The sequence below is a fragment of the Corapipo altera genome, unplaced genomic scaffold (genome assembly GCF_003945725.1).
Source record: "Corapipo altera isolate COAL_440 unplaced genomic scaffold, ASM394572v1 78, whole genome shotgun sequence".
NCBI lineage: Eukaryota > Metazoa > Chordata > Aves > Passeriformes > Pipridae > Corapipo > Corapipo altera.
In genome coordinates, this window is record NW_020884904.1 from 6125421 (window position 1) to 6139138 (window position 13718).

The window sequence follows — 13718 nt, forward strand, 5'->3', positions numbered from 1 at the left end:
TAAATAAGCTGATGTCTCAGAAGCTATAGTAGAGAGATTTGAGGGTAGCAGGAGTGGCAGAAACCTAATTTTTTCCTAGAGCAAGGAGAAAGTAGAATGCGGACTGGAATTATGATATCTTTCAACATGTAGCAAGGTCAGTTACAGAATGCTTATATGGTATAGTTCAAGTCATCTCTCAATCCACCTCTGTGCCTGATTCTCTGTGATAGAACATTTTTCTTTTTAAAAAATTAAGTAGTGATCAAATTAATTCTTTTAAGAAAAATCTGTTAATCTATTGTGAAATGAAAATGAGAATAAACATGGTAGTAAATGGTAGTAACAATAAACAAGTCAGGCCTGTTGGATGTTGTGTAATTGTACGCTCCACGATGCTGCCTTTCTTTCACCAGTATTCATCCATGGAGCTTATGAACATACGCCACGACTCCTCTCAGAAATAATCAACTTATATGCTGTTTTAAATAATGATTCACAAGATACTTCTGTCTTTCATTATTGTTTGCCTTCAAAAGAATTTTGCATCTTAAAAATACTTTAAAAGGACCTGAGTATATTAGAACACTTTAAAGTAGAGACTTGGATTTCAGTGCACTGAAATACAGATAATGCAGCCTTGTTTGTGAGCAGTAATTCAGCCTCAGTGGGTCTTTAATCAGGGGGTTCCATGAATTGCAGGTGTCTTGGTACTAAGCTATGTGAGAATTGTTTCTGTTTCTCTTTACAAATCCCACTTTTGAGCTGTATTTGCATTGCAGGTTAGAGTTATTGTTAAACCTATATGAGAAATCATTCAAAATACTACATTTTCTTACTTAGCTGTAAAGCTGTATGTTTTACAAGTGCACTCTGCTAAGAAGGAAGGTATAACTTAAAATTTTTCAATCCCCACTAAGTATACCTTTACTTGTTTGTTTTCCTCTTTCTTGTAGAACCAGGATGGATCATGTATCCAATCAGTCAGCCTTATTCTTAAGCAGGATCCCAAGAGGCAAGTGACTCTGACTCATTCAGGAGATGTTTTGATATATGACCAATACAAAATTAACCTACCTTATGCAGATGGTAAGGAATTATATATAAGCATATAATTCTTATCAAACACTGAAGAAATATTTTATTGATATTTGTTTACTCTCAATATTGCTAACATACTGAAGTTAAATGGCATAGTTTAGTATTAATGTTGTTAATTTTTTATGAATGTTTTGCCAATTAACTGCTGGCATACTTTTTACATAATAGGAGTTGTACATTAGCTGTGTTGGGCTGGTGACTCTTAGGTTAAGATTGTGTTTGTTTTAACAAGTCCACATGCCACCCCTTACACTTGCAAGGTTGGTTAGTTCTTTTCTGAGGGGGAATTATTTTTTCTGATTCTTGAACTGAATAATCTCTTTTTCCCTTTTTGGTAAGCAACTCAAGTAAATGTAGGTGAAAGGAACCCTCTTGCCCCTTACAGATAAACTACAGATTTTCAGATGAAAAATTTATTTTGGTCCTTTTTTTTTCCTTTTAGTTTTTAAATCTCTCCCTCTCAAAGATATCTGTTATTCTACTTATGAATATGTGACTGTGTTCTGTGAGATTTAGCGTTAGCTTTAATGAGAGCTTTTTAATGAAATCATTAGTACATTTGATGTCTGCAAGACCTTGGGTCTTTGTGCATTTCACAAAAATGTATAGGCTTTAATATAGGAAGCATGTGCCTGGTGTTAGGATTACTTTGTCTACAAGAAGTGGTCTGCAGTGTTTGTATCTTTAAATTGATTTAATTTAGTTTACTTTCATGAACATTTCAGTGGACTCTGGATGCATTTTAAAAAAATGGTGACTCTCACAAGTTTCTTGTTTTCTTCTTAAAAGTTTGAATCAGTGTAACCTTGCATGAGAAACCAATGATTAGGGGACAATAGGGTCTTAATAAGAAAAAACGCAACTCTAGATAAAAATTATATGAACCAAAACCAGTGAAATGACAAGAAACAAAATGTAAATTACAAACAGGTTTCTTTTGCCTTTCAACTATCTGTTTTTACTCACCAGAATTATTTGAAATACGGAAACTGTCCTCTGTATTTCTGCAAGTAAAGACACACATTGGATTACAGATCCTGTACGACAGAGAAGGACTGAGGCTTTACCTTCAAGTGGATGAACGGTGGAAGGACGATACCACGGGCCTTTGTGGAACCTTCAATGGGAATACAGAGGATGATTTTTTGTATGAATAGCTGCAAGATTTCTATTTTTCCAGTATATGAATATCTACAGTTAGTGATAGATCAAGTGTGTATTGAAACTGAATGGGTAGATGGCAAGAATAATTTATTTTGCAGTTTTCCATTAGTGAGATAGATGGTAGGCTTTAGTTTGCTAACAGAAAAGCTGCATGATATCAAGCCAGGTTTTACTTTAAATATTCTAATATAAAAATACAGTGAAATATGTAAGGTGCTCAAGGGCTAATTTATCGGAAAGGTTTTGTCTGAAATATGAAGTGACCTACATAAGGAACTTTCTGCCTCCCTGCAAGCCTCTCCTGTTTTCTGTTGCAATTTCTAACCTGCTGCCTCTGACAGAGCCTCCATTGTTCAGTGCCTGCAGGTCTGCAACAGGAGTTGGCTGTTGCCTGAACTTCTTTTGGTTGTGATGCAGTGAAAGGTGGTCAGAGCTGCCTGAGCACTATAGTCAAGATTACTGTTTGTCCAGCTTCTTTGCAACATATTTCTCAGAGATACTGGAGAGCAAATTGGCTTCTGAGGGATTAGAGCAGCCAGATAGGAGAAGAAAGAACAGGAATGTAGAGCATGACAGAATGTTTCTTTTACCAGTATAGGAAAAGAAAGAGTAGGAGAACTTTTTTCTCTCAAAACAGTTGGGTTTTTTCTAAATCAAGAGTAGTTGAAAAATTAAAAAACTTTCCATTATAGTTCCCATTTGGAAACATGCATACACACACAAATATGCCAGTGGAGTTTTGAACAAATCTATCTTACTGATTAAAAAGTATTATCAGAATATTATTTATAATGAGACTAGGAAATATATAGACAAGATCTCAATAAAGAGATTATTTATGTAAAACTACTTAAAATATTTCTCTTTGACAAGTAGTTTGGTAGTGTGTTTTTGATGACAGTCTTTGGATTGTTCTCATATAAGTGAGAAGTTTTTCAATAGTTTGGTATTTGCAAAAAGAAGTCCTTAAACTTGGGAAGTTATGAATTGTGCTGAGACATGACACAGACTATGGTGTACAAGCATTTTGATTTGTGTACAAAAAAACATGATCCATGCTAGATTTGGGAGACTTGTCATAGACAGTAGTGTGTTTTGCAACACCTCCACACCCAGCTATTTTACTGGCAGAAGTACTACTGATTGTGTGCCTAAGGCACTCTTTTCCCTAGACTGAAACACACCATATTTAAATGCACAGTTTTGATCGTTCTCCCTGTACAACCTGCCTTGGTTACTTAGATCAAAGTCTTTATCATTCAGCTTCTATTGCCCCTCTAATTACCTGGGCCTCCGGGATATCTATTAATTTGCTTTTGTAGTTATATTTCTGAATGCTTATCTTTCTTTCCCTTCCTCTTCCTTGCAGAGAATAAAGAGCATGGAAATACAGCTACCCAGAAACAGACAGGAAAATATAGGTAGAGGATAGAGAAAAATGGATCAGATATCACTGAGGAAGCAAAAGTAGGAATAAGAGAGTGCAGACTGTCAGGACAGTGGTGTGCCCTCCTTCTCTCTTATAAAAACAGAACTTGGTCTATTTTGATCTTTCCTCCAGTAAAAGGCATCTAACAGCTCTAGTTCACATGTTGTCTTTCCTCCCTGGGCCTTTGCCTGGAAAGAAAGAAGAGTTCTGAAACTTAAGCTGACAGTGCTTTAGAGGAGAGAGCATGAGAATGTGGAGCAGTGCAAGGGGAACTTGAATCGACATGGTAGAACTGAGACCATTCTGTACATTCATTGTAGCTTTTCTGACTGAACTCTGTTTTGTGAAAGATCTCCAGTTGGAGTAACTGAAAGCACTCCAGAGCTGTTTGGAAACACGTGGAAGACTTCATCGGCGTGCATTGTTGTGCATGATAGTTCACAAATGGATCCCTGTGATATTCATCTGCAGGCAGGTGGGCAGTGAAGGCCAATTGTTATTGACAGATTACTTTCTACTTAGTACATCTGTGCCCATTTTCCTAGTTGGATCAGGTAAAGTAATAACCAGTCCTACCCACTGAAATAATTATTACTTACAGGTAGCATATGGTGAATTCAATCCCCTAAGAAATCATACTGTGTGTTGTTTAAGGATTTTGAGATACTTGCAGAAGCACTTGAAATACCCCCTTTTTATTTCTGGTTTTCAGTTATGCTTTATTAAGTTAGACATGCATTAAAGGTTGATGGTGTTGTCTAGTATTGGTGATGCTGCAAGTTAAGATGGAAACTGAAAACTATTGCAGCATTCTCTTTTGAAAATAGTGAAAAAATTAAATGTTTGATTTAGTTGTCTACTATTGAAGAGGATGAGTAGGAGAAAAGTGCTGATGCACTGACAGTCTTTAGATTCAGCTAAAAGGGTCCAGTTGGGGAAATATGCTAGTGACTGATGCCATGAAGACCACAGATGGTCACTAAGTCATCCTTTAATAATGATGAACTTTTTTGATTGTCAATTATATCCATTTCACAGTTCCTACCACATCTTGTCTTCGTCTCTACACACTTGTTGAGACGTAAAGGTGAAATGTTAAGGGTTTACCTGTACTTTCAGCAGTGCTAGGGAATCATCATGCCTCTTGCTAAAACAGCATCTGTCTTTTGAGTATTTATACAGTAGGCAGTATTAAGAAGCTGTATTCTTTGTAACGGGTTTGGATGTGAATGTAGAAAGAATTAGCCTGTATAGGAAGTCAGAAATTCTGGAAAAGGGATTTTGAAGTCCTAGTTTATACATTATGCTCTTTTTGGTGGTAAATTTATCTCTTTATTAGTATGCTAATATAGCATATTATTTATTTTAACCACTATTGCACAACTATTTAATTCATTCAGAATTGAGATATTCAGGTGAGTGCTGTGTTTGGAGCTTCTTACACAGCTATTTGATACTGCTCTTGCTCTCCTGTGTGACAAGCCAGCAACTCTGGTGCTGGATGCAGCCTTAGGCAACTAAAGCAATGGGTAATAGATTATTTTTTACAATACTGACCTATTGAAGTATTTATTGGGAATGACTTAAGCTAAAGTGATGGACTTGAGCTAAAGTGATGTGTAATGAAATATGTGTTCTCCAAAGGCACTGGTTAGTTTATAGCACCTGTTGCCTAACTCAACTCCATGAATCAGTTTAAAGGTAGAAGTCCTATGAGGAGAGGCTGAGGGAGCTGGGGTTGTTCAGTCTGGAGAAGAGAAGGCTTAGAGGCGACCTCATCACTCTCTTCAACTACCTGAAGGGAGGTTATAGCCAGGTGGGGGTTGGTCTCTTCTCCCAGGCAACCAACAATAGGACAAGGGGACATGGGCTCAAGCTCTGCCAGGGGAGGTTTAGGTTAGATGTTAGGAAGAAATTCTTTACAGAGAGGGTTATCAGGCATTGGAACGGCCTACCCAGAGAGGTGGTGGATTCACCATCCCTAGAGGTTTTTAAAAAGAGATTGGATGTGGCCCTTAGTGCCATGATATAGTAATTGGAGTTGGATCAGGGGTTGGACTTGATGATCTTGGAGGTCTTTTCCAACCCAATCTATTCTATGATTCTATGATTCTATGACTTGACTCTAGGCACTGCCTGCATATTGTAAAGTTTTCTGAATACCTTAAAATCATACCAAGAACAAGCTCAACACTATGAGCAGCTTTTTTTTCCTACTGTACAGTTGTATAGATATCAAAGATAAAAAGATTACGTAACAGAAGTATATAACCATGACCAGTTGCATTGTATAGAAAACACTTTTTGTTCCAAGTCTTTTTAAACTCCTTCACTGAAACAGTGTTTAATCTGTTATTTGTGTAGCCTCTTATGCAGCGGAAGCTTGTAGCATCCTTACGAAAGATCTTTTTGCTCCATGCTACCCCTATTTGAGTCCTGTTCCCTATTTTGAGCAGTGCAGAAGAGACACTTGCAAATGTGGACAGACTTGTTTTTGCTCTGCTCTGGCCCATTATGCTCATCATTGCCGAAGGTTCGGAGTTGTAATAGATTTCAGAGGAGCTGTCCCAGAATGTGGTGAGTTTCCTTTCACTTCTAGTCTTAAATAGTTACTGTTGGAGGACTTTAGAATGACATTTGGAAAATAAAATTAATATAATCTTTTAAATGAGGAGAGGATTAATCCCAGCATGATCTTTTGCACACAGGACAAGGTTCTTTTTTGTCTGGACAGAATTTAGTACCAGTGTTCTTAGAGGATTGCTCCTTTACAGTTTGCTTTCTTTAGTTCTTGGTTTGAAACATTGCAAAGATTTTATTTTTAAGTAGTTGGAGGGCTTAAAATATACACAGAATTTAAAATAAATCTGAATCTCTTATATGCCATTGTGTATCTCATACCATGTATATATTATTCATGAGCTGCATATATAGATTTATTAGTTTCTTCATAGGTGCTAGGTTTATCTAATTCTTTAAATGAATGAGGTGAAAAATGATGGTAATGTGTTTAGCAGTTTTAATTGGATTACTGCCAACTGACTGCTGTCTGACAGTCTGTCTTAGCTTACACTCTTAGTGTCAGTGGCGCTGAAATACACAGAGTGCTTAAGTGAATGTTGAAAATTGGTATTGTTGACATGTAGTTTAAGATGAATAGAAGAATATAAATATTATAAAGGTAGCCAAAGGTGACAGCTTTATAAAGCCTTACAAGTAGAGGAGTGGGATAATATTAAGTTTTTTCATTTATATTAACCTGTAGTGATGCAAAAGATATTGATAGGACATGTAGTGCCCTCACGTACATTTCTTAAAAATTATAGAATTGGAAACCCTATAAAACAACCCGAAACTGGTACCCCTGATGTTTCAGTAGGTTTGGCTCTATTAACAAGGCTTTTCTAAGGAACATTCATGAATTTAAGATCTAGTAATTGTCATCACATCATTACATCACGTCACAGCATTATCCATGTTGTAATGCATGATAAAGACGATATAGGAAGGTTGATCCAGTTTAAGTTTCTGTATGTATATCTGAAAAACTGACTTGCTTGCATTCATATTGGCATGAATGGCCATGCCCACTATGACTGAATGAGTCATTCGAACCATTTGATTTTATTTTACTTTTCTAGAAGCAAGTATAGTTTTCCTGTAATATATTCTAAAATTCATGATTCTAGGGTTTAAAATATGTGAATCTTTTTTGTATTTCAAGAACTTCAGATTTTTTTTCTAGTAGCGTAGGAGACATATATATAGATAGATAAAGATATATAAAAGAAAGTTTAAGATGGTATTGTGCAACATCTGCAAAGTATATACCTTTTATGTATTGCTTTCAACAGTTTATTTAAGATGCTCTGGGTTTCCCATGCACAAGGGCCAAGCATTTTCAGAGTTAAGAGGCAAAAAGGCTTCAGTTGTTCAGTTTCCCCAGTGTAAATCTGGATTAACTGCACAGGCTCATCGCACTTGTTATTACTGTGGATTTACATCTGTGTAGTGTACACCACATAGTGCCAAGATAGCAATTTTAGTGGAATTTAATGTGATTGGGAATGAAAGAATGGAGATGTTTATCAGAAAAGTGTTGGGAGGTCCTTGAGTCTCTTGCACCGTAATTTGAGAGACTCATTTCATTTGGACAGCTCTTTCATGTGAAGATACAAAGGAGTACAGTACTTGTGTATCTACCTGTGGCAGAACCTGCCAAGCACTGTCTGTGCCAGAGACATGCAGCAGTGATTGTGTTGAAGGCTGTGCTTGTCCCTCTGGAATGTATTTGAATTCCAAGACTGAACGATGTGTACAGAGGTAGGTAAAGCTGTGGTTCTCATAGTCACACTTGCTCTTTTAGACCACTGCATTTGCATGTCAGAGTGAAAAGCTAATAAACATGTAATGTAATAAACATGCATGTAGACATGCATCTGTAAACTTGTCAGAGTCTTAGAATGATACAGAACTGATGTCTGTATTGCTTAAAAAATAGCTCTTCTATAATATGGACACTCGTTCAACATCATCAACACTAGTTGTTACGTTTTGTCTGATTTTTTTTGGTATATGAAAGATTGGAAACATAACGTTCTACTTTCTTACTGATTTGATTTGGATGTGCTTGAGTTATGTGGCAGTATTGAGACCAATTTCTTGGTTTTTAAAAAAACCCAACCAACTGCAAAACACCCAACCAACCAAAAAAAAAATCCTCACCAAAAGCAACAAAGCAACCAATTGAAATTTGAACAGCAATTATGTCAGTGAGAATTTTTTTTTCTTTGTTCAGTTTGGGTTAATCAGTTTCATGTTTTTTCTCTGCTCCAGAAATGAATGCCCATGTTATTTTCAAGGAATTGACTATCCCCCTGGAGAAAATGTTATGACATCTTTAGGCAAATGGTAAGATACAAAACTGTGTTTTCACCTGACTAAATGGTATCACTTTAAGAGTTCTGTCAAATCATTCTGGCTAGAATGTGGGGTTTTGTTCTTTGATTTGTTTTTTTTTTAATGAAACACACAGAGTAAAGGTACACCTGTTTTCTAGGCATATTTGACAGAGGTTCTTTAGAACTTAACTAAAAACAGAACAGAACAAATAATGTCTATGATGGATATCACAAGTATTATCAGCATAATACTTTGGTTTGTTTTAAAGGCCATATAAGAGATTTGGTATTTTCGGACACCAATTGCAGTAGGGGCACTTACACTCATTTTCACTTTTATCAGCAGTCCATAAATCCTGATCATTATAAATCTATATCTTAATCATCAAGTTGGCTCATTTTTACCTTAAGGCAGATTTCCTGGAGAGTGTCAGGCAGCCCGTTCTGCATATGGGGCTGTGCAAAGGCTGGGTGCAGTGTTGCCTTCGGTACTGCTTTGCCTGTCACCTGGGTTATACTGTGGAGTCCTTGAGAACTTTCCCTACAGGGCTTTGAGGTCCAAACAAAACTCCAAAAGTATTTACAAAATGGCTGTGGCACATGCAGAATTTGATTCTGAATCTGCTGACTAGCTGTAAGGACACTGGGGATGTCTCAGCCGTTGCAAAGAATGAAAGAATAGTGCTGGAGTTCATGGACTCAGGTTCTCTGGTGAAGCACAGGACATGAAATGAAGCCAGTACTGCTTCAGTTTTCCCTGACAACGAGTTGCAACCAGAGCTGCTACCATTTTGTAAAAGTACTGGACCATTTTGGCTTCCATTAGACAGGAGCTGTCAGTTTAGGTTTCTCAGTGCTTCCCTACATAGAGTATCTTGTTAGGGTTGAGTTTTCTGCAGTTTTGAACTGTTTCGTATAGGGGGAAAAATGTTTTGTCTGTTCCTGTCTGTGTGGTATTCTGCATATGTGAGTGGGTAAACATGCTACAACTTTATATGATAAAGTAACTGAAAAATTTTATTTTGAATATTTGATTAGCTTGGAATTCTTTGAAATTGTTTAGGTTTTGATTATGAACTGTAGTTCCATGTGGTTCTTATAATAGCCACAGTAGGCTGTGATTTCAGGTTCCTATCATTTTGCTGAAGCAAAATTACTTTGAGGCAGCATGAGGATGAAATTTAGCAATTGCTTCACTGTTTCCTTTTGTGAGTCAGTAACACTAAAGTAATTGAAACATTCATTTTGTTATAAATGAGATGGAAATCCATGATCTTGTCAGATATTTGCCAGTAGATACCTGTTTGTGATTCATGCTAGGAGTGGTTGAGAGAAGAACAAGTTACTGATCTGCTGTTACTATGTTGTGCTTGGGTAAAAGTCACTCTAGTACAAAATATTGTTGCAGATATAATAACTTTTGATTTTATTATATTCAACATGGGGGTTTTGCCTTCAGCTGTGGGATAACTTAAGAACTATTGGTGTCATCAAGATTTTCACCTAAACTAGTAGCTTGCTTTTCAACCGAGTTCTATGATTATGGTGAGAAAAATGACATGTTAAGAATTTTCATACATGAGTACATACCCAGAGCTGTATCCTATGCATATGTGTGTTTAGGGTTTGGTTTTGTTGCTATTGCTCCTTGCATTTTTGTTTCAGATAATAACAATTTTTTTAAGTTCATGGCTTGGTTTATTATTACTGCATTGATATTTAGGGAGCAGTGTAGTGGTATATTTCTGTATGTATTTTGTTGTCAAGCAAGCTATCCTGACTCGTAATAATGTTATGTATAAAGCAAAAGTTTGAAGTGTAACTTATCCACTGTTCTAATATTCAGTGCAAACATTTATACAGTTACTTTTTAATGACTTATACTGCATGCTTCATTATTAAATAGAAAATATTAATATTTCAGATCTTCCCGGCTCTCATTACATCTCTGTATATTTTTATTGCAGCCATTGCAGTGATGGAGTAATGAATTGTGATAACAACATAATAGGTGAGTGAAGAGAGAGGTAAAAGATACTTCAAGTCCAATGAATACATATTCTCCAATCCCTGTGGAACCTCTTGCCTGTAGTAGAAGATTGTGCAATGTGTACAAATTAATAACTTCCAGGAGAGGATCCATAATTTAGAAATTATATGGTTGTGTATTTGAAAACAAGGCTGGTGCAAAGAAGCAGTATAACTGTTCAAAATACTGTTAAATCTGAGCAACTTTTTTCCCCAGTGCTTTAAAATATTATTTTTTTTTTTTAGATTGCTAATGCAGATAAGCTTAGCTGCATGATAAACAGCAGACTTTCAGTAGGGCCAACAAAAATTTGCTTTGCCCCATAAAACATGAATGTAGGAATTGGATACTGGCATTAATTTTTCACAAATATGTTTTCTTTCTCTCCACAAACTCTGAGTAACACAAATATGAAAAAAAAATTTATTTTGTCATACTTTGCAATACAATGTAACAAGTACTTTTTCCATTACGGTATATTTCATATATCATTAAATATTATGGTCCATACTCATGTTATGATGTGTGTTTTACTTCACTGAAAATAACATTTATTTATTTGAGGTTTCCATTCTGGAATTGCCAACTCTTTGACCAGAAATTCCCCATGCACTTGAAGGTGGTGATTTTACTGATTTTACAATTTTCCAGAACCTCCTTAACAAATAATTAAGTAAGCAAAACCCCAGCAACCAACCAAAATCAATTTAAAACGCTGAGACTACTTCTGGCATTTCTGTTTTGTGTACACAGTATGCTTGGTGCAGCCCTAGAGCAATTTTGCAAGAGAGTTGTTTTATTCATGGTCAGTGCTCCAGCATGGAAAGTCATATCTAGTTCTCAGATTCTTTGTATCTTTTTCTTTCTGTTGAAATATGTTTCTCTGTTGGTAGTACTTTGCATGTCTGGACTGATTCCTGACTAACCATTTAGAAAGTCATGTCCCTTACTAAAGGAATATATTAATTTCAGTATTATATATGAGATTTATAGATGTTCTATGAAGTTACCTATGTTTAGGAATGAGAGGCAATTGAATGTTTAGTAGTATTACTGGATTTTATACTTCTATGTCATATCCTCAATCTAAATTTATTGCACAGACTTACAGAATACAAAATTTCAGCTATGAAGATCAATGTGTTTGTCAATTTTTCCCCCAGCACACAACTGCCCAGTTGGACAGATTTATATTAACTGCACAAGTAATCCACAAGTTGATCCTGAACTCAGCAGAGAGAGAACTTGTGAAAATCAGCTGCTAAATCTCACTTTCTCAGCACACCTTCCTTGTGTGTCAGGTTGTGTCTGCCCACGAGGGTGAGTACAGACAGATGTGCATCTTTTGGTGCACAAAACATAAATAAATTACTACCTTCAGTAGTGATTAAGTAATTAATTCAGCTGAGGTTTTCTACTCAGCAGAATTCTATTTGGAGAGTGTGAATTGTCAAAGGGTGGGCATCCAACTTGTGAAGGCTTACACCACAATTTTGTCAGTTGAAGTCATAATAAATGCTAAACCAAGAGGCAAGAGGAGCCAAAGGTCTAATACCTCACAATAATAAAGACAAAATAGCAAAATGACAGTGAAATAATGTGATTCAATCCTTATAGTGCAGCAGAACTGTGTTTATCTACAATTTTTTTTCAGTTATCTAAGCTCTTATTTGATTATTTTGCTGAGGGAAACGTGTTTCTTCATTTATAGGCATAATTTTCAATATTCTCTCCTTCAAAAGGGTCTTTAAAGCTTTGGGAATTTATGTTGATAATGTGCAGATGAACTTTTGTTGTGTTTTGAAATTAAGCACTGTATTGTTGAGGGATTTTTGAGTATAAAAATAACAGTGTGTTTAAGTTATGCTGGTTTTGATGGGATTTAGTTTCTTGAGCACATAGCTTGAAGGTTTTGAGTATTGTCACTTTAAAATTATTGTTTATACCTTGTGAGCCACCTCAAAACAAAGAGTAGAATCCAGAGCCTCACTTGATCTGGGTTGAAATAGCTCAGTTGAAGTGTGTGGACTCGTAGTGATTGATGTGTGGATATTTCTATGTCATGATAAAAGGTTGCTACTCAGAATTCTGGGGTTTTACCTAATCATTCAGAAACATGAAATGGAACCTGTAATTAATCCAAGTCACAATATGGTACCGTGGTGAAAAAGTACAGTGCTGAGGTAGATTTTGAAATTACCTGGAGGTGAGTATTTTCAGAATCACAAAAACTCACCCTCCTAGACCTGGCAGGTACCCTTCAAAAACAGTGGCTACCTTCAGCAGCACTATATGGCCAGCAACTCAGATCATATAAAGTTCTTATTCTCTGCTATTCTACTGTGCATAACCTCTGAGGTTGTGAACTTTTCTGCTGCTTCCTGGTGTAAGTTAGTTCTGGAATTTAAACAATTAAAATTATTTCTAGTGTTGGAAGGCTCACTGTCAAGTGTTAGTGATCCCAAAGCTCTGGTCATATGGCTATATATTTAAAGGAGGCAGAGTTTTATGATTTCCTAGGAACAAAAATAGAAAATTAAAAAGTTTCATCTTTACTTTGGCATACTGAATTCTGTTCTCCTAAGGCTGTATGCTGCTTGTAAAGATACTCACATAAACTTTTTTGGGTTTTTTGGGGGGAGTGGGGGAAACACAAGGAGAGGTTTGTTTGGTTTTCAGGATTTTATCCTCACTGCTTAAGGTAGAACTAGGAAACAGTGTTAGGAGCCTAGGATTTGAATTAGAGTTTGAACTAGAATCTGTACTGAAGAAGTAGAAATGACAAAGTTATTTGCAAACTTGTCAAAACCGATATCTTTTAAATATTCAGCTCTGGTGGTCTGATATTGCTGGTATATTTATGTTTTTATTTGAGATTGCTTTAGGAAAAATTGAGATGGTCCTGAAAGCGTGTGTTTTCAGGTGTACTTTTGGAAACATGAGAGACTTCTGCTATGCCTTAACCATGCAGATTTTTTATTTAGACAATGAATCCTAATGGTTTAGGAATTTTAATAATAGTTGCTTTTGGATACAGTCTGTTAGAACTGAATAGCCCTAACATTTTAAGTCAGTCACTGAATTCACACTCCAATGATTTGTACTGCAGATTGAC

At 36.1% G+C, this 13718-nt stretch overlaps 1 protein-coding gene across 1 annotated transcript in view; it reads left to right on the forward strand.

Moving 5' to 3' along the window:
* The window catches only part of OTOG (otogelin), a 97514-nt gene that overhangs the window by 21302 nt on the left and 62494 nt on the right, over positions 1 to 13718 (forward strand). The window contains exons 16-23 of the mRNA XM_027651289.1: positions 936 to 1068; positions 2050 to 2227; positions 4024 to 4148; positions 6038 to 6250; positions 7831 to 7996; positions 8510 to 8584; positions 10542 to 10585; positions 11767 to 11923. Coding sequence (XP_027507090.1) covers positions 936 to 1068; positions 2050 to 2227; positions 4024 to 4148; positions 6038 to 6250; positions 7831 to 7996; positions 8510 to 8584; positions 10542 to 10585; positions 11767 to 11923 — 1091 coding nt within the window. The remainder of the gene's footprint in view (positions 1 to 935; positions 1069 to 2049; positions 2228 to 4023; positions 4149 to 6037; positions 6251 to 7830; positions 7997 to 8509; positions 8585 to 10541; positions 10586 to 11766; positions 11924 to 13718) is intronic.